This window comes from Acanthamoeba castellanii, assembly GCF_000313135.1.
Source record: "Acanthamoeba castellanii str. Neff unplaced genomic scaffold scf7180000084770, whole genome shotgun sequence".
Classification (NCBI taxonomy): Eukaryota; Discosea; order Longamoebia; family Acanthamoebidae; genus Acanthamoeba; species Acanthamoeba castellanii.
The window spans coordinates 342076-362315 of NW_004457532.1; the positions used below are offsets into that span (position 1 = coordinate 342076).

At 60.4% G+C, this 20240-nt stretch overlaps 7 protein-coding genes across 7 annotated transcripts; 6 read left to right on the forward strand and 1 right to left on the reverse strand.

Annotated features, from left to right (window-relative positions):
- Positions 1-189: 189 nt before the first annotated feature.
- Positions 190-7670, forward strand: ACA1_264640 (uncharacterized protein; the record flags this gene model as incomplete). Its single annotated transcript, XM_004341327.1, is given in 28 exon segments — positions 190-484; positions 555-764; positions 842-954; positions 1058-1252; positions 1265-1333; positions 1427-1532; positions 1625-1731; positions 1830-1931; positions 2021-2145; positions 2307-2408; positions 2480-2600; positions 2695-2835; positions 2912-2988; positions 3081-3209; positions 3278-3461; positions 3540-3977; positions 4033-4207; positions 4301-4377; positions 4478-4743; positions 4816-4924; positions 5015-5089; positions 5165-6224; positions 6270-6399; positions 6510-6627; positions 6718-6833; positions 6905-7073; positions 7156-7268; positions 7355-7670. 28 exon segments carry the CDS (start codon positions 190-192, stop codon positions 7668-7670), a joined length of 5238 nt encoding a protein of 1745 aa, XP_004341375.1.
- Positions 7671-7753: 83 nt separating this feature from the next.
- Positions 7754-9907, forward strand: ACA1_264650 (WD domain, G-beta repeat-containing protein; the record flags this gene model as incomplete). Its single annotated transcript, XM_004341328.1, has 6 exons — positions 7754-7824; positions 7916-8664; positions 8743-8818; positions 8898-9009; positions 9115-9228; positions 9311-9907. 6 exons carry the CDS (start codon positions 7754-7756, stop codon positions 9905-9907), a joined length of 1719 nt encoding a protein of 572 aa, XP_004341376.1.
- Positions 9908-10419: 512 nt separating this feature from the next.
- On the forward strand, positions 10420-12695 carry ACA1_264660 (uncharacterized protein; the record flags this gene model as incomplete). The annotated part of the gene is made up of 7 exons (XM_004341329.1): positions 10420-10536; positions 10708-10838; positions 10944-11028; positions 11253-11381; positions 11463-11694; positions 11784-11938; positions 12060-12695. 7 exons carry the CDS (start codon positions 10420-10422, stop codon positions 12693-12695), a joined length of 1485 nt encoding a protein of 494 aa, XP_004341377.1.
- Positions 12696-12919: 224 nt separating this feature from the next.
- ACA1_264670 (uncharacterized protein) lies at positions 12920-13312 on the reverse strand (the record flags this gene model as incomplete). The annotated part of the gene is made up of 1 exon (XM_004341330.1): positions 12920-13312. The coding sequence occupies one exon, from the start codon at positions 13310-13312 to the stop codon at positions 12920-12922; it is 393 nt and encodes a 130-aa protein (XP_004341378.1).
- Positions 13313-13964: 652 nt separating this feature from the next.
- Positions 13965-16062, forward strand: ACA1_264680 (non-specific protein-tyrosine kinase; the record flags this gene model as incomplete). Its single annotated transcript, XM_004341331.1, is given in 7 exon segments — positions 13965-14131; positions 14274-14420; positions 14518-14611; positions 14797-14951; positions 15076-15271; positions 15425-15921; positions 15939-16062. The coding sequence occupies 7 exon segments, from the start codon at positions 13965-13967 to the stop codon at positions 16060-16062; spliced, it is 1380 nt and encodes a 459-aa protein (XP_004341379.1).
- A 351-nt stretch (positions 16063-16413) lies between these two features.
- ACA1_264690 (polyprenyl synthetase superfamily protein) lies at positions 16414-18595 on the forward strand (the record flags this gene model as incomplete). Its single annotated transcript, XM_004341332.1, has 8 exons — positions 16414-16533; positions 16634-17078; positions 17225-17420; positions 17535-17608; positions 17780-17961; positions 18098-18191; positions 18265-18400; positions 18457-18595. The coding sequence occupies 8 exons, from the start codon at positions 16414-16416 to the stop codon at positions 18593-18595; spliced, it is 1386 nt and encodes a 461-aa protein (XP_004341380.1).
- Positions 18596-19132: 537 nt separating this feature from the next.
- Positions 19133-19918, forward strand: ACA1_264700 (uncharacterized protein; the record flags this gene model as incomplete). Its single annotated transcript, XM_004341333.1, has 1 exon — positions 19133-19918. The coding sequence occupies one exon, from the start codon at positions 19133-19135 to the stop codon at positions 19916-19918; it is 786 nt and encodes a 261-aa protein (XP_004341381.1).
- Positions 19919-20240: the final 322 nt, after the last annotated feature.

Here is a 20240-nt window from a genome sequence, read left to right on the forward strand (position 1 = left end):
GTTGGTGCGTTCGGGTTAGCTCAATACAAAAGCGTTGGCTCCTTGCCTTCGTTCTTCCTGCCACGTCGCTTCTCGTTTCGCTCGAACCGGCGCGAAAGTTCGCCCGAGATCTGAGCGAAGGAAAGCTCATCGCGCTCGATTGCAATCGACGATTGAGTAGTAAAATCAACTCGCAACGATAAGGAGGAGATGGATTGGCAAACTGGCGGTGGAGGCTATGGTGCTGCGGCCACCCCCTACCAGCCCTACTACCAGCAGGAGGAGGGCAGCGATGAAGAGGAGGGGGCGAGCCTGTACGAGGATGAGCACCAAGAGGAAGAAGATGAGCAGGCACCGCAGGTGACAAAGCAGAACTTCAAGGACCTGCTGCAGCAGTACGACCACATGCTTGTGGCCCAAGGCGTTCTGCCGGCCTTTATGCTCGAAAGCCAGCAGGGCGCCCTGCCAGCGGATCAACAACAGGACACCTATGAAAGCGAAGAAGGTACCCTTCTTTCCATCAATTGATGCTTAATTCATTAATTAAAATGAAATGCATAATATGTAATCTGCAGAGTACAGCGATCTCGAGGATGGAGAGCCAGTACAGGAAGAAGAAGTTGAGGAAGGTGAGGCACAAGCGACAGCAGAAGCATCCACGCTGCAGCACGGAGGCCCCACGGCGGATGCCCTGGGCGCCTGGGTGAGCGCGTACCAACCCCGCACCTTCAGCCAGAAGAAGCGAAACGCGCGCAGAAGCGCCAAGAGCGAAGGTCAGCTGCCCGGTACGCTCACCGCCGATCTCCCTCTACCCCACCGGCCCCGCGCTCATCAGCTGCTCCTTCCGGCAACGCGCGTTCAGGACCGCTGGGCCTGCCTCCCTATCTCGAGGTGGAGCGCAAGATCCTCCACTCGCTCTGGAACATCGAGAGCGGCGCGTCGTCCGAATCTGCCTTCCGCTTGGTCTACTCTTGGGTTGGCCTTCTGCCCTGCGTGCCCTTGTGCCCAGCCCAATGTTGCCGTTGTGCGCACCCGATGCTGACCAGGATGTTGTCTTATTGTTGTTGTTGTTTTGCAGCTGGCCAGCTATTCGCAGGTTCACCCGTCCGAGTTCGGGGAGCATGTGGACCTGTTCCACCTGTACTTCAATCTCCTGCTCAACGGACCGGAACACAAGGAAGATGACCCTCAACACCAGCACCAGCACCAGCACCCTGTGCCGGCACAGACTGCTCACGAATCGACGTTGAAGCCTTATCGACACCCGCAGGAGGTACCGCAGCAGGGACCCACCCGACTCCCTGTTGACGATCAGCTCCAGGAGCTGGCACACATCGCCGCGATCATCTCCAAGGTGCCTATGCCCACTCCCTCCGTATTTAGGAGCCTTACCGCGCGTTGGGTCCCGACGCTCAATCCGCTTTGTTCGGCGACGACACAAACTTAGGATCGTCAAATCCGAGCCTATTGCCACAGACAAGGCTGGGCGTTGGGATGTCTCGAGCTGTTGCAGCGCTTGCCCACAGCCGGTGAGCAAAGCGACGAATTCACCGGTAACTCCCCCATTCGCTTCACTCGATAGTTGCATTGTTCCTCGAGTAGGCGACGATTGAGCATACTCCCCCCTTGTCGTTGTGGTGGCCAGGTGCTGTGGTCAACATCGTATCACTGCTTCTGCAGGACGGCGTGAGCGTGCTTGAGCTCCGCAAGCTCTTCCGCACCATCCTCATCCTCAACGAACGACCCCTCAAGGTGTGCCCCTCTTCTTCCCCGCTCATAATCAAGACTCGCACGAGTGCGAACGACCCCGTACGGAGCTCATCAATTTCTTTTCCCTCCACCCCCATTAGTCTGTCGGTGCACCGCGACTATTGGCGCAAGTCGGCAAGTTGCTCACCTATCACCATGGACCCACCGCGTACTTCGAGTTCAACGCTGCCACCACAGAATCGGTACCGAACCGCCGTCACTGTCGGTTGGCCTTGGTGTGGTTCTTTCCGCCATGCCAATTCCACTCCTCTCTCTCCCTCTCTCTCTCCAGGGGTTGCTACTGCCCAGCATCAACCAGTGGCCGATCAACGGCTACACGTTCAGCACGTGGCTGTGGGTCGACTCATTTTCGGATCCTTCGGGCAAACCGCTCGAGTACTTCCCCTATCTGTTTAGGTACGACGCATCGCTCGCGCAGGCGGTCCGGTTCTCACTGGTGGCGGAGAGCAACCGTTGGCTTGGTCACACAACCCACTCACACGTGCCCTCACAACGTCGGTGAAAAACTTAAGTTTTTCGGGGGAGCACGGTCAAGGTCTGGAGCTGTCTTTCCACAGCTCGAAGGCGCTGGTGTTCAAGACCTTCTGGAAGTCGAAGAAGGGAGGCGACAACTCGCGCATACTCTTGCCCCTGGACAAGCTCACCTTCGAGCCCAAGAAGTACGCCCTTGTCTCGGTTGTCGGTTCGCGGTGAGCGGAAACACTTACCCACGTATTCGTGGATCGCGCAGGTGGTACTTCATGACGCTCATCCACACGCGCGGGAGCTTCGTGCACGGGAGCACGGTCGACCTGTACATAAACGCACACAAGGTCTGCTCCGCGGCCCTCTCCTATCCTCGGTTCGAAGAAGTACGGCCATGCCCAACCATTCGTTACGATCGTGTGTGTGTGTGTCGTGAGTCGTGCGTGTGAGTTGACCTCTCTCGCTGCGTTATGTGTTCAGGCTTTCGCGCTCTGCACGGTGGGTTCGCACATTCAAGGCGGGCAAGAGGGCACAGGCAGACCGGGCAGAGGCGGAGAATTCGCCGCCTTCCATTCCTACCAATTCCACGGCAGGATGAGCGCCTTCATGTTCTTCGACGTGGTACCTGCCCGCCTTGCTCTTCGTGGGTCCAATGGCCCCACTCGCTCACGCGAATGAAATCTGTGCAATTTTGCAGCCGCTGCAAGCCGCCGACGTGAAGCACCTCTACGTCAATTGCTACCGCAACGACTTCCTCTCCCTGATCACCAAGACGTACGCCGGCTTTGTGCCAGTTGAGGTGCTGGTCACCCGCGCCGATGGTGTCTCACATCGCACGTTTTTTGCTTGCTTCCCTCCCCCCCTAGGGAGCTGGCCTCTAAAGTCTTCATCGGCTACGCGCCTCGCGCGACCGCTGGCAAGAACGCGTACCTCGAAGTGTTGCCATCGCTCCGACCGGTGCCATCCGCTGAGGTGCCTTCCCGCGCGCAGAAGAGGTAAGCGCCTTCCCCCCCTTCCCCCCATTGTTTCCTGCGTACCTCAACGAACGTAACTTGCGCGACAGAGCGGAGGCGATGCCGGGCACCAGCGTCGGCCCGTTCCATATCGCACTGCAGCAGGGGCTGAACCACGTCCTCAAGGGAGTCCCGTTTGTGCTGATGCTCTTGTACAAGCTCTGCACGGCCTCCGCCTCTTCGTCAGCCGTAGCGCCCTCGAAGATGGACACCGCGCAACAGGCCAACTTGCAGGTACATCACGCACGCTTTTCTTCACTATGACTATGCTGGTAGGTCGTGCGTTGCATTCCGCTGACGTCGCGGGGCCAGATAACGATCGAGTGTTTCCTCGATGTGATCGGCTTGCTTGGCCGCGTATTGAGGTACGATGGCACTCTGCAGTCCATTGCCGACGTCGGGCTGGTCGCCTCACCGGCGCTGACCAACCCCCGCGCCCTCTACAGGGAGGATCTCAAGAATGCCGAGCGGGAGCTGCTGTCGCACGAAGGCTTCACCAAGCTCGCGGCGGTGCTGAGTCGCATCTCGCCGAGCGTGTGGAACGCCCCGCAGCAGAAGGCACTCGACGCCCTCTACACGCTCACGCAGGCCGTGGCCAAGGTCGGTCAGGTGAGCGACGAGATGTTCAAGCGCATCTACCTCAACTTCGATATTTGGATCTACACCAGCAGCTTCACCCAACACGCGCTGCTCGACCTCATCACGACACACGTCGTGCAGCAGCCTCAGGTCTTGTCTCCTCTCTGCATGGTGTGCGTCAGTCTTAGCTGACGCATATGGTTGGTTGGTTGGTTGGTTGGTGCAGCATTACAAGAGGCTGATAGGCATCAAGGGCGTGCTGGACATCCTGCGCAGCTACTACTGGTATGCCGACCGACCCGGACGCAGCTACCTCGATAGGTCGCCGCCCGGTGATGGTGGCACCCCCACGCCCAGGCACCTCCGTAAGAGAAGGCGACTCTCGGCGGACGAAGTCAAAGGTGAAGCCACCAACGCAATTAACCACCTTAGAGCTCCTGTGCATTTCAGTCAAGCTCTGGTTAACAAACTCACCGCTCACATGCTCTTCACAGGCTTGCGTCAGCGGTTGCTTTCCTGGATTCAGGTGTTCATCCAGACACGCGAGACGCCCGCCCTTCAGTCCAACGAGGTAACGCACGCACTGCACACGTGTGCGCACCGCAAACGCAGCAGTTTGCGCATTTTTCGCGTGACGTGCTGACGAAATGGGGGCGGGGGGTGACGAGCAGATGCTGGAGGACGTGAGGAGCATCTTCACCTATATTCAGTTCATCGCAGAGCAGGACCCGCTGCAGCTGCTCGAGCTGCTGCCGCTGCTGTCGTCACTGCTGCGCAAGAACGCAGCCAAGCTGAGCGACATCAACGTGATCATACAGAGCGCGGGATCCGCGGCACATGGGCGGAATGACAAGCATCCGGCCGAGAGCAACAACGATGATGGCTTCGCGTATGGCGGGCAGATCGCGCACTGTCTCATGCAAGCGACCGGCAAATCGTATGTTTGGTGAGGGTGAGGGCGCCCTGTGGCCACAGGCTGACAGTGAGGGTGCGCGCGGGTGTGCTGCAGGGGTCTGAACGCTTTCATCGGGCTTCTGACATGCACGGAGGACGAGGCCGTGCGTGTGTGGATTCTTCGCGTACTCGGAGACATGCTCAACTGCCTGAACGAGGACAAGGTAACGCTACACGCGCATCAATGACCCCCCACACACCTCCGTCGTATGTTGACAGCATTTTCCTCCGTTCTCTCTTTCTCTCTCGTACAGAAATTGCACCTTCTCTCGGGGCGCACCCTGCACCTGGACCCCTCGCAGCTCGCCATCATCAAGGCCCACTTGCAGGTACGCTCGCAATTTTATTATTATTCTTATTTTCATTTTCTTATTTTAATCCTGCTCAACCGTGTGTACGGGCAGAGCTCGCCCATGACTCCCACAATCTATGCGGCGTTGATGTCGCTGTTGTTGGGCAGCGAGACGGCCTACGAGGCCATATCGTCGCCCCCGAGCTTCTCCCCCATGCGCCCGTCGTTCTCCCCGCGCCACACGTCATCGCCCTTCGGCGGCGACCACTCTGGCGGGGCCGCCCCACCGTCGCCCTACTCGCCGCTGCCGCCGCTGCCGCCCAAGAAGTCTGCCGGCGCCACCCTCAACAAGAAAGTCGGCGGGGAGAATGGCCACTTCAAGAACGCGGGCGTGATCCCGATCATCTTCGAGCTGGTGGTCGAGGGCGGCCACTCCGACCCCGAGCTTCACACGGCGCTCCTGCGCGACTTCCTATTCCTGCTGGTCCAGTCGCAGCGCAACCGCGCCGACTTCCTCGAGTCGTCGCTCATCGGCCCGGCCGGCGGGGCGACCCACTCCCGAAACATCGGCACGTGGCAGTGGAAGGCCTGGCTCTTCGGCCTGCTGGGCAAGAACAACGCCCTCTTCCCGCAGATCCTCGACTTCTTCGTCACCCTCCTCAACCACGTCATCTCCGTCGCCTCGCTCTCGTCGTCATCCCCCTCCTCGCCGTCATCGGCCGCCGCCGCGACCCGGCAGGCCAAGAGTCACCTGCGCGAGACGCAGTCGCTGTGTAAATACTTTGGCGAGAAGGGCGGATTCTTCGACTGGACCGACTTCTGCGGCCACCTGCACAAGCGGCTGCTCTCGCTCACGGCCCACGCCGTCCGCGCGTTCGACCCGCAGGGGCTGCTGAACTCGCTCGCCTCCTCCGCTCCCCCTGGCGTCGCGGATATCGCCGGCGAGTTCGCGCTGCTGGGGGCCGGTGGCGGCGAGGCCAGCGGAACGCCGCCGCTGCCCCCGCGGCCTGGGGCTCGGCCCGGCCGCTCGACCAGCGCCACCCACTCGCTACCGCGCACGACGCACCACCAGCAAGAGGCCACCAGGCGCGATCTCGAGCGCGAGAAGGAGAGGCGAGAGCGCCAGTTGACCTTCCGTACCTGCTACCTGCCCAACACCGCGTTCGTGTCACGTGCATTCGTGTTCGCTGACCTGCTGTGCGTGTGAGGGACGACAGATAAGGAGAAGGAAGCCGAGGAGGTTGCGTCGGTCGTGCGCGCGACGAACTGGCTCACGTGGCTCAAGCTAGTGGAGGAGTACATCTTCTACTCGCCCTCGCCTTCTGCCGTCCCCCTGCCTCAGCAGATGTACCCACAGCCCCCATACGTCACACGCACACATGATGCTCGACACACGGCACACGGCACACGGCACACGGCACTACTCACCAGGTGGTCTTCTTGTTGTCTGTTGCTAGTGACCCGTTCTTTCAGGCCTTGCACTACAACGAAGACGGCCAATGGGAAGACCTCCGGTTCGGCCAGGAGACGCTCAAGCTGATCGATTCATTTACCCAGAAAATCGACCAGTGGCGGGTACTCACCACCTATGAGCCCCTCTTGGTCAATTTCGACAGTCTCGACCGAAGCTACACTCATCACCATCCACTTTTGTGTTGCACAAAGAGCGGCTACGGAGCCACACCCAACCCGAGCGTGGAGAAGATATATAAGAAGCTCCAGGCCTTCAACGAGCGATTCGCCGTGCGCCTTTCGCTCACCACTCTGCACGAGGCCGACTGGTATGACACACCAACCACCGTTCTGCCATGCGATGGTCAATTGAATGACACGGATGGTGGGGGGGGGGCAGCTCGTTGATCAACGAGAAGGAGACGATCGGCGTTGGCTCGCTCGAGAGCCTGGAGTCGATCGTGCGAAACGAGGTGGCGTCCGGCCGTGGCCTGTCTCCCGACGCGCAGGATGCCATTCTCACCGCCACTGCAGACTACCTGGCCCTCAAGCGACACGACCTCTACACGGTATGGCCGCACACACACACTCACACACACAACGCTCGCGGTGCTTGTCTGGCCATTTGGTGGCTTACATGGTGTCATTCAGCGCACGCAAGAGACCGAGCAGATCTACCAGGGCTGCATCGAGCGACTGGGCTGGCGATTCGTGGGTGCGGAATCACAGTATGATCTCAATCCGCTGCAGGGCATTTTGGCCAGGTACGCCATGATGACACCACCCACCTCCGCTCTATTCTCTTCTCGCCAACACCACGACACGCAACACGCAACACGGCACGGCGCAGGTATTTCGTGATTGGGTTCCTCTTCCGGGCGATGAAGCACTCGCACGAGAACAGCGGAGGCCGCGGAGCCAAGATCATCCTCCCGCTGTTCAAGAGTCTGCTGATCGACCTCAAGCACCGGTGCCTCGGGTTCACATCGGCCGAACTCGACGAGCAGCAGCAGCAACAGCTGGACCCCGAGCAGGCCCGAGCGCAGCAGATGATCGAGCAGAGCAAGCAGGTGTTGGAGCAGCTGGACGACGAGAGCCTGCTGCCCTACTTCATGCAAGGCCTCGCATCTGGCTCCTCAGGCACTTGCCTGCCCTCTTGGCTCTGACTGCCCTTCGCCGTCTGCTGACCACACACACACACCACACACACACCACACAACACCACGCAGAGTTCTTGTTGATCGGTCCAATGGGCGCGGCCATCGCTCACGAGCACGCCGGCATCACCAAGCTCGCTGAAAACCTCCGCAAGATGCTTCAGTACGTCTCAGCGGCCCGCTGGTCGTGGTCGGTCGACCTCATCTCACACGACACACGACACACACGATACACCATCCATGGCGGCATCCAGGGACATCGAGGGCAAGGTGCTGGCGGAGATGCAGGCCAAGACGAGCCTCGAAGCGCAGCTCCGGCTCGAGTTCGGCCAGCTGCTGGACGAGAACATCGGCCGGTGGCGGGACGAGGAGCACAAGCACCGCGACGACTACGAGACCGAGCTGCGCCGCGCCTGGGAGGGCATGGAGGCCCGCTGGGCCGAGCTCACCTCGCTCTTCCAGGGCGAGCGCGCCCTCGAGACCTCCGACGAGTGGCGGCCCTACGTGCCCTACGAGATCCCCGTCCCGCCGGCCGTCAACCCGACCGCGGCCGGCACTACGCTCGACCTCCCGCCGGCCATCCTCCTCACCGCCCGCAACTCGGCCTATCTCCCGCGGCAGGAGGGGCAGTCTATCGTCGCTGCCCAGCCGTCGGCCAAGGCAGCCCAGCAGGGCGGCCTGCGCAAGCGCGGACCGGAGATCGCCCATATCTTCGTGTGGGAGCGGGCGGGCCACGTCAACCTGCTCTACGACGACTTCGCGGCGTCGCTCCACCCGATTCAGGAGGGCGACGGCCAAAGGCGCAAGCCCAACGCGCCCCAGCCGGCGGGCCGGACGGACTACACGCTGCTGCCGGACCGCAACGCGTCGCGGGGCCACCACTACTACTCGCACCTCATGATGATGCCTCAGCTCGGCGCGCCGGCGCTCTCCACCACCGCCTTCGCGACGCCGCCCATCGCCTTCCTCCCCATCGGCGAGCGCGGCTTGGCTATCATCCACGGTACGCTCTTGCACTCGCGCCTTTTGCTGTCAGTGTGTGAGAACAACGGAGGCGCTAACCGATAGCATCTGCCTCCAGGTGCCAACTGGGACAACAGCGTGGTGGTAGGCAACATGGAAGATGGCTCGGCCGCCCTTCGCTTCATCCGACACCGGTACTTCGCGCGTGCTGTGAGTGCGTGCGTGCGTGTGTGTGTGTGTGTGTGTTCGGGGCCTCACCTACTGGTCAAACAGAGATGTGGTGACCTGCCTGTCGCTCTCTGCGGACGGCCACACGCTGTTGACGGGCGCCAAGGACGCGACGCTCATCTTGTGGAACATACAGCCGCCCGAAACGAAGCAACAGGTTTTGAACACAACGCCATTTTGCCAAGAGTGGCTGAGAGGCTTCTTTTCTCGTTTTTGGTGCGTGGCCTGAACTGACGACCGTGCGGCCTCTCCGCGAGTACAGGGCCTCTTCTCGAGCATTTTTGCGGGCAAGGAACTGCCGCTGCCTCGCCTCGTCTACAAGTTCACGCTCGTGGGCCACGACGACGCCATCACCTGCTGCGACTTTTCCGCCGAGGTACGCACGCCAGCCTCACCCACTTTCCACATCAACTTGTTGCATCAAGTTTGTCTCACCGCACGACACGCACTACGCACAGCTCAACGTGTGCGCTTCGGGATCGAACGACGGCACGGCGCTGGTGTTTGACGTCGACACGGGTGTCATCATGGCGTCACTCTACTACGGCGATGCCACCGAGGCGGCGGCTAGCGGTTCGCAGGCGTCGTCGCGGCCGCTGCGCGCCATCACCCACATCAAGGTGATCGGCCACCGCACCGCCACGGGCGAGCGCGTGGGCAAGGTGGTCTCCTACTGCGGCGAACAGGGCATCTTCTATCTCCACGCCCTCGACGGCCGCCTGCTCGCCATGAAGCACGACCTGCCCTCGCCTTCATCATCTTCATCATCGTCGTCGTCGTCAAGCGATGGCGGCGACGCGTACGTCAAGTCGATGGTCTTCACGCGCAATGGACGATATGCGGTGAGCGGCCGGAGCGACGGGCTGGTGGTGTTGTGGAACCTCGATGACCTATCCGTGCGCGACTCGATGGACATGGGCGCGCAGCGCGGCGGCGCGGGCGAAGCGGGTGCCATCACGTCGGAGGAGGTCACCGCCCTGGGCCTGCACGACGACCGCCTCCTGCTCGTCGGGCTCAAGAGCGGACTCCTCCGCACATTCCCCCTCGCCCTCTGATTGATCAGGGTATCTACTCAATTCTTCTTCGTTCTTCGTTCCGCAAGCTCGATGAAGAAGAACTTCAGGATGGCACGTCAGGCGGGAAGGTGGCAAAAAGGCGAGGAAAAGCGAGGGGTTACGGGGATCCGTTCTATAGAACCAGGCCAGTCATGATTCGCCGGGCTTTAACCACCGGACCAATCAGGCGTTGACAAGAGTAGGCAAGGGGCCAGAAGTGGAAAACTTTGGGGAGGGTGTGTGGAGCAGAAGGAAAGAAAGGGGGAGGTGGTGTGCGCCCAGAGAACAGGTGGTTTGGCCATTCTTTCTTCCACGCTACGCCCTGATCAGGCCACACCATCGCCCATCGCCCATCGCCCATCGCCCATCAGTAGGGACTTGTTCGGACCTAAAAGAGCGAAAGCGAAGGACGAAGCACGTCGTGGAGTCGCACGTAGGAGCTAGGGAAAAGCATCGAGCCAGCCCCGAGCCGCAGGCTCAGACCGATCGGTCACACACCCAGAGAGAAGAGAATGGAGGAAATGATGGTCGCTATGGCGGCCACGGTCCTGCTCGCTCTCAACGTGGTGGGCTCTGGCCTCCTGGCTGGCCTCATCGCCATCGCCCTCACCAAGACCGTCGCCACATGGGTACATCTCCCCCTCCCCCCTCCGTTCTTTATGTCGCTTTCGTTCTTTATGTGGCGCTACATCGCACTTCATTTCCATTCTCGGGTTTCGTTCTCGACCCTCTCAGCGCGTTCTGAAGCCCGCACGTCCCTTTATCTTTTCATTTCTCTCTTTCTTTTCTACTGGTCGCAGGGTGGACTGGTTGGCGGCTTCATCAGTTCGACCCCCACCCTCGTCATTCCGCTCAGCCTCGGCATCGCCCTCGCCTCCACCGACTCTGCCGCCGCCCTCAACCAGGCCATGTGGATCTCCCCCGTCGGCATGTACGCTCCTCCCAACTTTCCATTCGTTGCCCACACTCTGTGGTGACAACACACGCCGCACGCCGCACGCCACGCCACACTCACGCGAGAATGTTGAGAGCTCAGATTCCTGGCGTCGACGTTCCTGGTGATGTGGCGCGTCCTGCCCCTGGCGCTGCCCAAGCCCTGGCCCCACCGCCTGCCCGTCACTGTACCCCATTTATCCCTTTTACCCTCACGATGCTCTGCCTCCAGAACTGCTTCATTGATCAAAATTCGCCGTGCAGTGATCGGGGTGTGCGTGTTGTGCGCGTGTCGTGTTGTGTGTCGTGCCGTGTGTCGTGTGTGGTTGTATCGAATGTGTGCCTGTGTGGTAAAGCTGTCCGTTTTAACGCGACAAGACTCCCATCCCGTACTCGGCGTGATGTTGCGCAGGTGGCCGTTTCCATGTTCTGTTGGCTGTCGGGGGCCGTCGTGTGCTACTTCGCCATCGGCGCCCTGCAGCGGGTGGCCCACCTACCGATCCAGGCCGTCGGCGGAGGCGCCCTCCTCTGCAACTTTGCCGTACGCCGCCGCACCGCACTCCCTACGGCTTAAGCATGCAGTCTGACGTCATCCATCTCGCCGTGTGCCACACACCACCAGCTGAGCGCGCCCATGGCGTGCATCAAGGCAGCGCCGGTGCCCAAGAGCGAGAAGGCGGTCCCGAGCGGGACCTACGCGCTGCGCGGGTCGCTCGCCGCCTCGGTCGTCGGCGCAGCGGTGCTGGTCTCCCGGTGGGACCCTGCCCTTGCCGGCATCGGCGCCGGCTTCCCCGCTATCGCCCTCGCCAGCCTCGTCAGCCTGTGGGTCAGCCGCGGCGAGAGGGTCATCGCAGGTCGGTACCCTGGGCACTGAGGCCGCAGCCACACCCGCTTAAGGTTGTTGCTGACGTCGTTTGATGCACGATTGGGTGGGACCGTTCAGGGGCGATCGGACCGGTCATGCTGGGCGGGCTGAGCGCCTCCACCTACTGCATCGCTTTCGGCACCCTCTACGCCATCCTCTTCGGCGCGGGGCTGGGGCAGCCGCTCTCCCTCCTCCTCGCCCTCTCCGCCAGCTACCTCTCCGCCGTGGTTTTGGTACCTCAACACGGCACACGACACACGACCAACGACACGACACGACCAACGACACGAACAACGACATGACTCAGAACACATGACACACGACACGCCACACGCATGTGTGTGTATGGGGCAGGTGTCGATGCCGGTATTCGTGTCGTTCAGCTGGGTGGCGGCAATCACGCGGAAGAGGCGATCGCGACAGCTGGAGACAGCCGAGGAGGAGGGCGTGATGGTTGAGGAGGAGGACGAGGAGAACGGCCAGCAGCAGCCCCACCTCAACAACCGAGGCGCCGTCATGACCGAGTGGACCAAGGGCGAGGCCACTCCGCTGCTGCTGGCGGCGACCACCAGCGGCCACCACCCGACCTACCACGCGTGCACCAGCGGCGAGAACGACTGGAAGGGCCGCGAGGACTGCGTGAGCCGGATGGCCGTCAGGCGCCACCTCTCCGAGGAGACCGAGCAGCGCATCAAGATGAAGGGGCATGACCGACCCTCGAGCCACGACCACCACCACGAGTTCGACGAGTCCGGCCAAGGCGACGAGACAGACAAGAAGAAGAAGAACGAAGAGACGAGACGATGGGTGGATGTGGTGGTGAATCCGGAGGCGAGCGCGACAACAACGGAGCCTGCGGCTCTGCAATTGCCGGCGATGACGGCCGGGAGCTGCGCTGTTGCGGCGGCGGTGGAGATGGGCGGGTCGGGCGAAGTCGAGGGCAAGCTGCAGCCCAACCTCAACCAGCGCACCCTCACACCCCTCCGCTGACCGACCCACAGCAACAGGCAGTGCGGCGTCTTGGCGCTTGTTGCACTGTAAATACAGACACGACATGACAGTGCCCTTTAATTGGGTGTCACGTGTCACACCCACACGTGCGTGGTAGCGTTTCCCTTTTTTTTTTTAAGGTCAATGCTGGCCTATTGGTGATATAAAATAAATACAGGTCTACATGTTCTCTCTGAGCATGCCACACCACGTCGTAGTCATCGTTACAAGTGGTCGCAAACCGCGTAGGACGTCTCGTCGCTGTAGTAGGACAGGTCGCCCAGGCCCCACGAGGGCATCCAGCTCTCGGTCATCATCGTGTCCACCCCATCATCGTGCTCCTCCTCCAGGCCGCCGCGGCTCCTGCTGGTCTGGCTGGGCGGGGCGAAGCCGTTGACGACGGCGTCGACGACGGCCAGGCAGCCCACGACGAGGACCGACAGGAGGCCCTCCTTGACGGCCTCCAGGCCGCCGTAGAGGTCCACCTCGTCGAGGCGCGTGGGGGCCAGCGCCAGGTCGGGCAGTGGGGGCTTCTTGTCTTCGGGGGGCAGCTTGAACACCTGCTGGTTGTTGACAAACACGGCCAACGCGTTGTAGGGCGCGCTGCTGCTCTCCATGGCTGCCTCTCCTTGAATGTGGGGTGCTGTGCGTTCTGCTGTTGTTGTGTTGTTGGGGCTGGTTGTGATAACGCTTTAGAGAGAGAGAGAGGAGGGAGAGATGACGCTGGCACCAGGTGTGGAGTGTGCAGAGGTGCTGCTAGGAGTGAGTGTGGAGTTGGGGTAGAGGGGTGGACAAGGCCAATGTGGTGGCAGAGATAGTGGCGGGCGACAATGGAGGGGGTTGAGGCTGGTTCGATGCAGGCGACTTGGCGGGACGAAGAAGGAATGAGGAATGACGCCTGCCAAAGTCTTTGGCTCCTGGCTTGGGGGGAGGGGGGAGGCACCATTGGCCGTGCCAAGAAAAAAGTCGATGGTGTCAGGATTTATCAGGCCACACGATGTCGTTTCCTGTTTTCTGGTTTGTGTCTCTTGCTTTGCCAAGGTCTGTACCGCTGTTGTTGGATGCAGCCAACTTTTGGTTGATGACGCACCAACTTTGGTGACCCTGCGGCACCTTCCACGCCTGGTTCGGAGTTCGCCGTGTAATTGTCGACATAGTTAATAAGTAGTTAATTCGCTCCTCATTATTAATAACCAATTTTATTTTTCGTGTCACTGACCACCAGCTTTCGTTCTTGCTTGGTCAGTGCCATAGAAGCAAAAGAAGAAGATGGAGATCCAGTTCAGTAGTTTGTCGGTGGGGGAGGGTATCAAGGAGGGCACCAGCTGGTTTGGCGGCCAACTCGCCGTGGCCATCAAGAAGCTCGACTCCACACTCGTCGCCGCCGACACCCCCATCGTCCAACGATTCCTCCAGAAGAAGCTCTACGAAGTCAAGTACTACTCGCCCCCCCCCCAACCATTTCATTTCTATTTTATTACTATGTTTGTATTATCATTCGTTTTATGTTTTACCTCAATTTTATTTTCATGCTTACGCCGTTGGTTGGCAACAAAAACAAAAACAAAAACAAAAAAGGTCGCTGTCGCACCCGAACCTGGTGCACGTGCTGGACATGGTGCGGAACGGCGACGAGGCCTTCCTCATCTGCGAGTACGTCAAGGACGCCACCCCGCTCCACGCCCTCCTTCGCGACGAAGAGGCCGCCTTCCCCTGGCCCCTCCGGTTCGTTTCTTCTCTCCCTCGCCGCAAGCCGCGGTGCACGAGAGAGGCTGGGCTCACACACAAGAGCCTCGCTCGTCACACCCGTGGTGGGCTGCAGGGTGAAGATCGCGCAGCAGGTGAGCGAGGCCGTGGCCTACCTCCACAAGCGGGGCGTCCACCACCAGAACCTCAAGCCCTCCAACATTCTCCTGGTAAAAAAAGCACACTGACACACACTGACGCACACGCACCATCGCACGCACACCACCGCACGCACACGCACACAAACTCGTTGCGCTGTCGTGCACCAGGCGTGGATGAATGCTGCAGCTCACGCAGAAATGATGGTGGTGGTGATGGTGTGCGCGATGGTGATGGTGGGCGGCGCGGAGGACAGGTGGGCAAGGACTATGCGAGCGTCAAGGTGGGTGATCTGGTGTTCTGGGGCTCCGTGGCGGCGCAGGCCTTCTCGTCGGCCACCTTCGGTAAGGGACCCCTCACCAGGACCCTCTCCACTGCCAACCTCAAGGTCGGCACCACCTACACCACCTGGTGCGTTCCCTTCCCCCCCCCCAACGACCACGCATGCCCTGACCGTCTTCGCTCTTGACTCTTTATTTTTTTTTTTGTCGCTTTCGTTCTTTTATTAATTTCTGTATTTGTTTGTTGTTTATAGGGTCGCACCGGAGCCGCTGAATAGGAAGAGCTACACGGACGACGCGGACGTCTACTCGTTCGGCCTCGTGCTCTACTCGCTGCTCACGCGCGGCAGCCCGCCCGCGCGTACGGAGAAGGAGGAGTTCCAGTTCAGGGACCACGAGGAGCTCAAGAAGAAGCTGCCCGCCGACGCTCCCGCCGAGCTGTGGGAACTGGTACCCTTCCCCTCCATCACGGCCAGCCAAACTCTATCGCACGCACGCACACACACACACACACACGCATACACACGCACGCACACGCACACACGCACACCACCGCACACGCACACACTACAGGCCCTCTAATGGCGATGTTGTGGTGCGCAGGCGGCCAAGTGCATTGACGCCAATCCGAAGGTGCGTCCTCCGTTCGAGAGGATCAACGACGCGCTGAAGGCCATCTACGCCGACCTCACCGCTCCCGCCGCCGAGAAGAAGGAGGCGGAGGGCAAGGGCAAGGAGAAGGAGAAGGAGAAGAAGGACGAAGCTGCGCCCGAGGAGAAGCCGAAGAAGGAGGAGAAGAAGGCTGTCGCCGAGGAACCCAAGCAGGAGAGCAAGAAGGCGAAGAAGGCGACCGAGGAGGCCAAGCCCGAGGAGGCCAAGAAGACGGAGGAGAAGGCCAAGGGAAAGAAGGAGGCCAAGCCCGAGGAGGAAAAGAAGAAGGCGGAGGAGAAGCCCAACGGCAAGGAGCAGAAGAAGGCGAAGAAGGCGACTGAGGAGGCCAAGCCCGAGGAGAAGAAGAAGACGGAGGAGAAGGCCAAGGGAAAGAAGGAGGCCAAGCCCGAGGAGAAAAGAAGAAGCCCAACGGCAAGGAGCAGAAGCCGGTCGCCGCGGCCGAGAGCAAGCCCGAGAAGGAGAAGGCCAAGGCCAACAAGGCCGAGGAGAAGACCAAGAAGGGCAAGGCCGACGACGAGAAGAAGCCCGGCAAGGAGGAGACCAAGAAGGGCAAGAAGGCCAAGGCCTGATGACTCACTGACTTTTTAGCAGTCGCACAACAAATTTGACAGTATTAAAATAGGAATATATTTTGTAGAACAGCATTTTAAAATATTCCCGACGGAGTCTATGAAAATTCGATTATTGTGACTGTGCTACCGGGTGGGACGTTGGGCTCTCGCTTTGTCTTCGTTTTCCTTCCTCATCGACCAAATTCGTGGTAGAGACTTGAGTCCGACCTCAATCAACCCAGCCGGGAACGTCTGAGAGCTGGTGCTCGGCATAAAAGAGAAGGAAGAGGGCCGGTGAACAGAGAGCAGCAGCGATCGCATTGCCGGAAGATTAGATTTGTTCTGAATCTGAGTAGAGAGATGAGGAAGATGGCGTCACGATCAACGATGCGACGGCTGGGCGGCCGGGCCACGGCCACCTGCGCCACACAGTGTACCGTCTCCGGTGCAGCCCGACCCAGCAGCCTCCTCTACGCCTCCCCCCTTCCGGTGCCCGCCCTCCCAACTTGTCATTTCCCCCCCCCCCAAATCTGCCTGAATCTCTCTCCATCTCATCCATGGATGGATTATGTGGTGATGGCGACTGCAGTCGATGGCAAGGCGGGACCTGGCGACCGCGACACCGGCACAGACCCCGGTCGAGGGCCTCGAGAAGTTCGTGTCCAAGTACCAACGGCAGACGTTCGATCTCGACGCGCCCCACCACGACGGAAGCGCTTCATCGGTGGTCGAGGGCCTCCTGCGTCGCGCGCTGCCCACCGCCCTCGCCGGCGGCGCCGAGGCCCGGGAGGACCCGATGAAGGTCGCGCTGCGGCTGGTGGAGAAGGAGGTCAAGAGCCTCAACGGCAGCATCCAGCAGCAGATCGAGGCCGTCACGGAGCGGCCGCTGCTGGCCAAGGTGGCCAGCTACTTCTTCAAGCTGCAGGGCAAGCGCATCCGACCCGTGCTCGTGCTCCTCACCGCCAAGGCCATCGCCGTCCACCTCAACCCGGCCCTCGGCGCGGGCCTCACCCCCGAGAACGCCGACGTGCCCGGTACCTTCTTCTCTTTTTCTACACACGAGCCGCGGCTCGGCTGTGTGCGCTGACTCGTGTGCGGTGTGTGTTGTGTTGTGTGCTGTGTTGTGTTGTGTGTGTTGTGTTGTATGTGTTGTGTGTGGTGTCGTGGGCGGTGTGTGCAGTGTCTGACCGGCAGTTCAGCTTGGCGGAGATCATGGAGATGATTCACACGGCGTCGCTGATGCACGACGACATCATCGACCAGGCAGAGACGCGCAGGGGCATGCCGGCGGCGCACAAGGTGTGGGACAGCAAAAAGGCCGTACTCGCCGGTGATTTCCTCCTCGCCCGAGCCTCCGTCAAGATCGCACGCCTCAGGTCTGTCTCGCACCACCGCCCACAGCGCACCACACACACACCGCCCACACCGCACACGTCTGTGTTCTTTGTTGCCGTGGTGGGCTCACGTTCTATCACTCGACGCTCGCACAGGGAACATGAGGTGACAGAGCTTTTGTCAACCATGATCGCTGATCTGGTGGAGGGCGAGTTCTTCCAGATGCGCAGTACGTGGCTTCCTCCTTTGCTCAATTGACTACGCGCGATGGAGAGCGGAGCGAATGACGGACTGACTGACGAGGGTCCATATGTGGTCGCGGGTGTGGACCGTAACGCGTGGCGTGTGTGTTTGTGTGTGTGCGCGCGCGCGCGTGTGTTGTGTGTGTGTGTGTGTGCAGCCAATGTGGAAAAGGAGGGCAAGGAGATGACACAGTTCGACTACTACATGCGGAAAACGTACCTCAAGACCGCCTCGCTGCTCGAAAAGTGCTGCAGCTGCGCCGCCATATTGGGCGAGGCCGACAGGGCCACTATCAACATCGCCAAGGCCTACGGCGCCCACCTCGGCTACGCCTTCCAGGTAATTATCCTTTTTCTCTCTTCTTCCCCCGCGGGTTCACGTGTGCGGTGATGTGTGCGTGTGCGGTGAGGCGAGGCGTGTTCGTGTTCGTACGACTTTGCGACGCCGATTTTCATATGGTGGCTGCGTATTGTAGCTGGTGGACGACATGCTGGACTTCACCGGAACGTCTTCGGATCTGGGCAAGCCCGCAGCAGTCGATCTCTCGCTCGGCCTGGCCACCGCTCCTGGTACCCCCTGCCTCGTGGTCTCTCTCTCTCTCTCTCTTGCACCTCCCGCTCACGCGTGGCCGTGCGTGTGTAGTGCTGTTCGCCATGGAGGAGTTCGGCGAGCTGCGCGCGCTGGTGGAGCGTGGGTTCAAGGAGGAGGGCGACGTGGAGAAGGCCTTCTCTCTCGTCCAGCGCTCGCAGGGCATCGCCCGCACACACGCTCTCGCCCAGTACGCGCCCCGGCCTCCCTCTTGTCCGCGCAATGTTGTTGTTTGGTCTGACGTAGCGCGGGCGTCGACACACAACAACCACAACACAGGGAGCACTGTGCCAAGGCGGTGGAGACGATCGGCCAGTTGGCGCCCTCGCCATACCGGGACGCCTTGGCCAGGCTCACGGAAAAGGTCCTGTCTCGCTCCAGCTAACCGTGAGTGGCCAAAAAGAGCGAAAACGAAAAACGAAAACGAAAAGAACGAAGAGGAGAGGTCTTGTTGTTGTTATCTCGATTCACAAGAATCATTTTTGTCACACACACAACGCCACCTGCCCTCGTCTGCACCTCGCACATAATGAAATGAAAGAGGAGAAGAGCACGCGAAAGTGCCCTCTTCCTTGGCACGCGAGGCGCCAGTGGCGGGATTCAGGCAATGGTCGTCGAGGCGCCCTCCGCTAAATTTCGCTCCAATTCGCCAGCTGGCGTCTTCGTTCTTTGCTGGCGTCCCGGTGCACGCCGCTTGGTGCTTCAAACACAAAACGCAGAAACGCCGGTTCCCGTCTTCTTTAGCACTTCAACCTTCTCCCTGTACGACACGACGCGTCGTACAGCACACCACACACCACATCCCCTCCGTCTTTGCTCTTGTCAAGCTTTCAACTTCGTCTTCTTCTACGTCAACTTCCTCCCTATCTCTCTCTCCTGCACAACCCGCCTCGAGGCCCAACACACCACAACACATAAAAAGATGAAGATCCCAGGATTGAAGCTGTCGAAGGGCGAAAGCTACACGGACTCGTGGGGAAGCGAGGATGAGATCGAGCAGCCTCACCACCACCAGCACCCGAGCCTGGAGGGCAACGGCCAGCACCACCTGAGCCCGAGGAGCAGCAACAACGACCACCTCCCGCCGCAGTCGACGGTCCAGAGCTATGGCAACATCAAGATGAAATCGAAGAATCTGATGTGCCATCTCATCTCGCCTCGCTCCTACTCCAAGTTCCAGAAGGAGGAAGAGGAGCGAGAACGGCGCCAGAGGGTCGCCGCCTCGGGCACGCGATGGGACCAAGATGACGAGGATTTCCACAGCCGGGCTCGCGTAGCGCCGGTTCATCCCAACGACGCGACAACGCTCGACCAGGTCTGGCTTGGATTCGAAGAGCAGACCGCCCCCTCGGAGGCCTACGTCGAACGGCGCAAGTACCAGCAGGCCGCCGCCATCGACTACTACATGAAGAACGGCCAGCAGATCGGAGGCGAGGTCGAGACCCCCGAGGAGCTGGCCCGCATGGCGGGACCCAAGGTCATCCGAACGGCGGCCAACGGAGATGCCGAGGCCATCGGCGACGAGAACGAGCAGTGCCTCGAGTGGGTGCGATACGAGCAGCGCCGGGGCGAGACGCGCTCGCGGTCCCTCAGCACGGGCAACAAGTACGACACCAACAGCAAGTACATCGCCAAGCCCATCAAGCACAAGAGCAGCAACAAGCACCACAAGAAGGGCGACGAGAGGCCGATGCTCAGGTACTACTGAGCAGTTCTCGGCCACCAACGGCACGAGCATTCTTTTCGACGAAAACGAAGACGCAAGGAAGAGCCACAGTGGCTCCCGACTTCGCCTTTTGTAAATCTATTTATTGTTTCCCTCCTCTCTACTGTACATCTTTCAATACAACGAGCACCGGCTCACATCATCTTCAACTTGGCTTTCTTCTTTTGGCTCTTCCCCGCCCGCCCCCCCAAATCGCCACCAAGTTGGGGTGCACGGAACGAAGAGGTCGAGAAGAAGAGACCGTTGTTGTTGTTGTTGTGTATGGTACAGGCTAAGCACGATGGTGCACAAAAATAAATACATG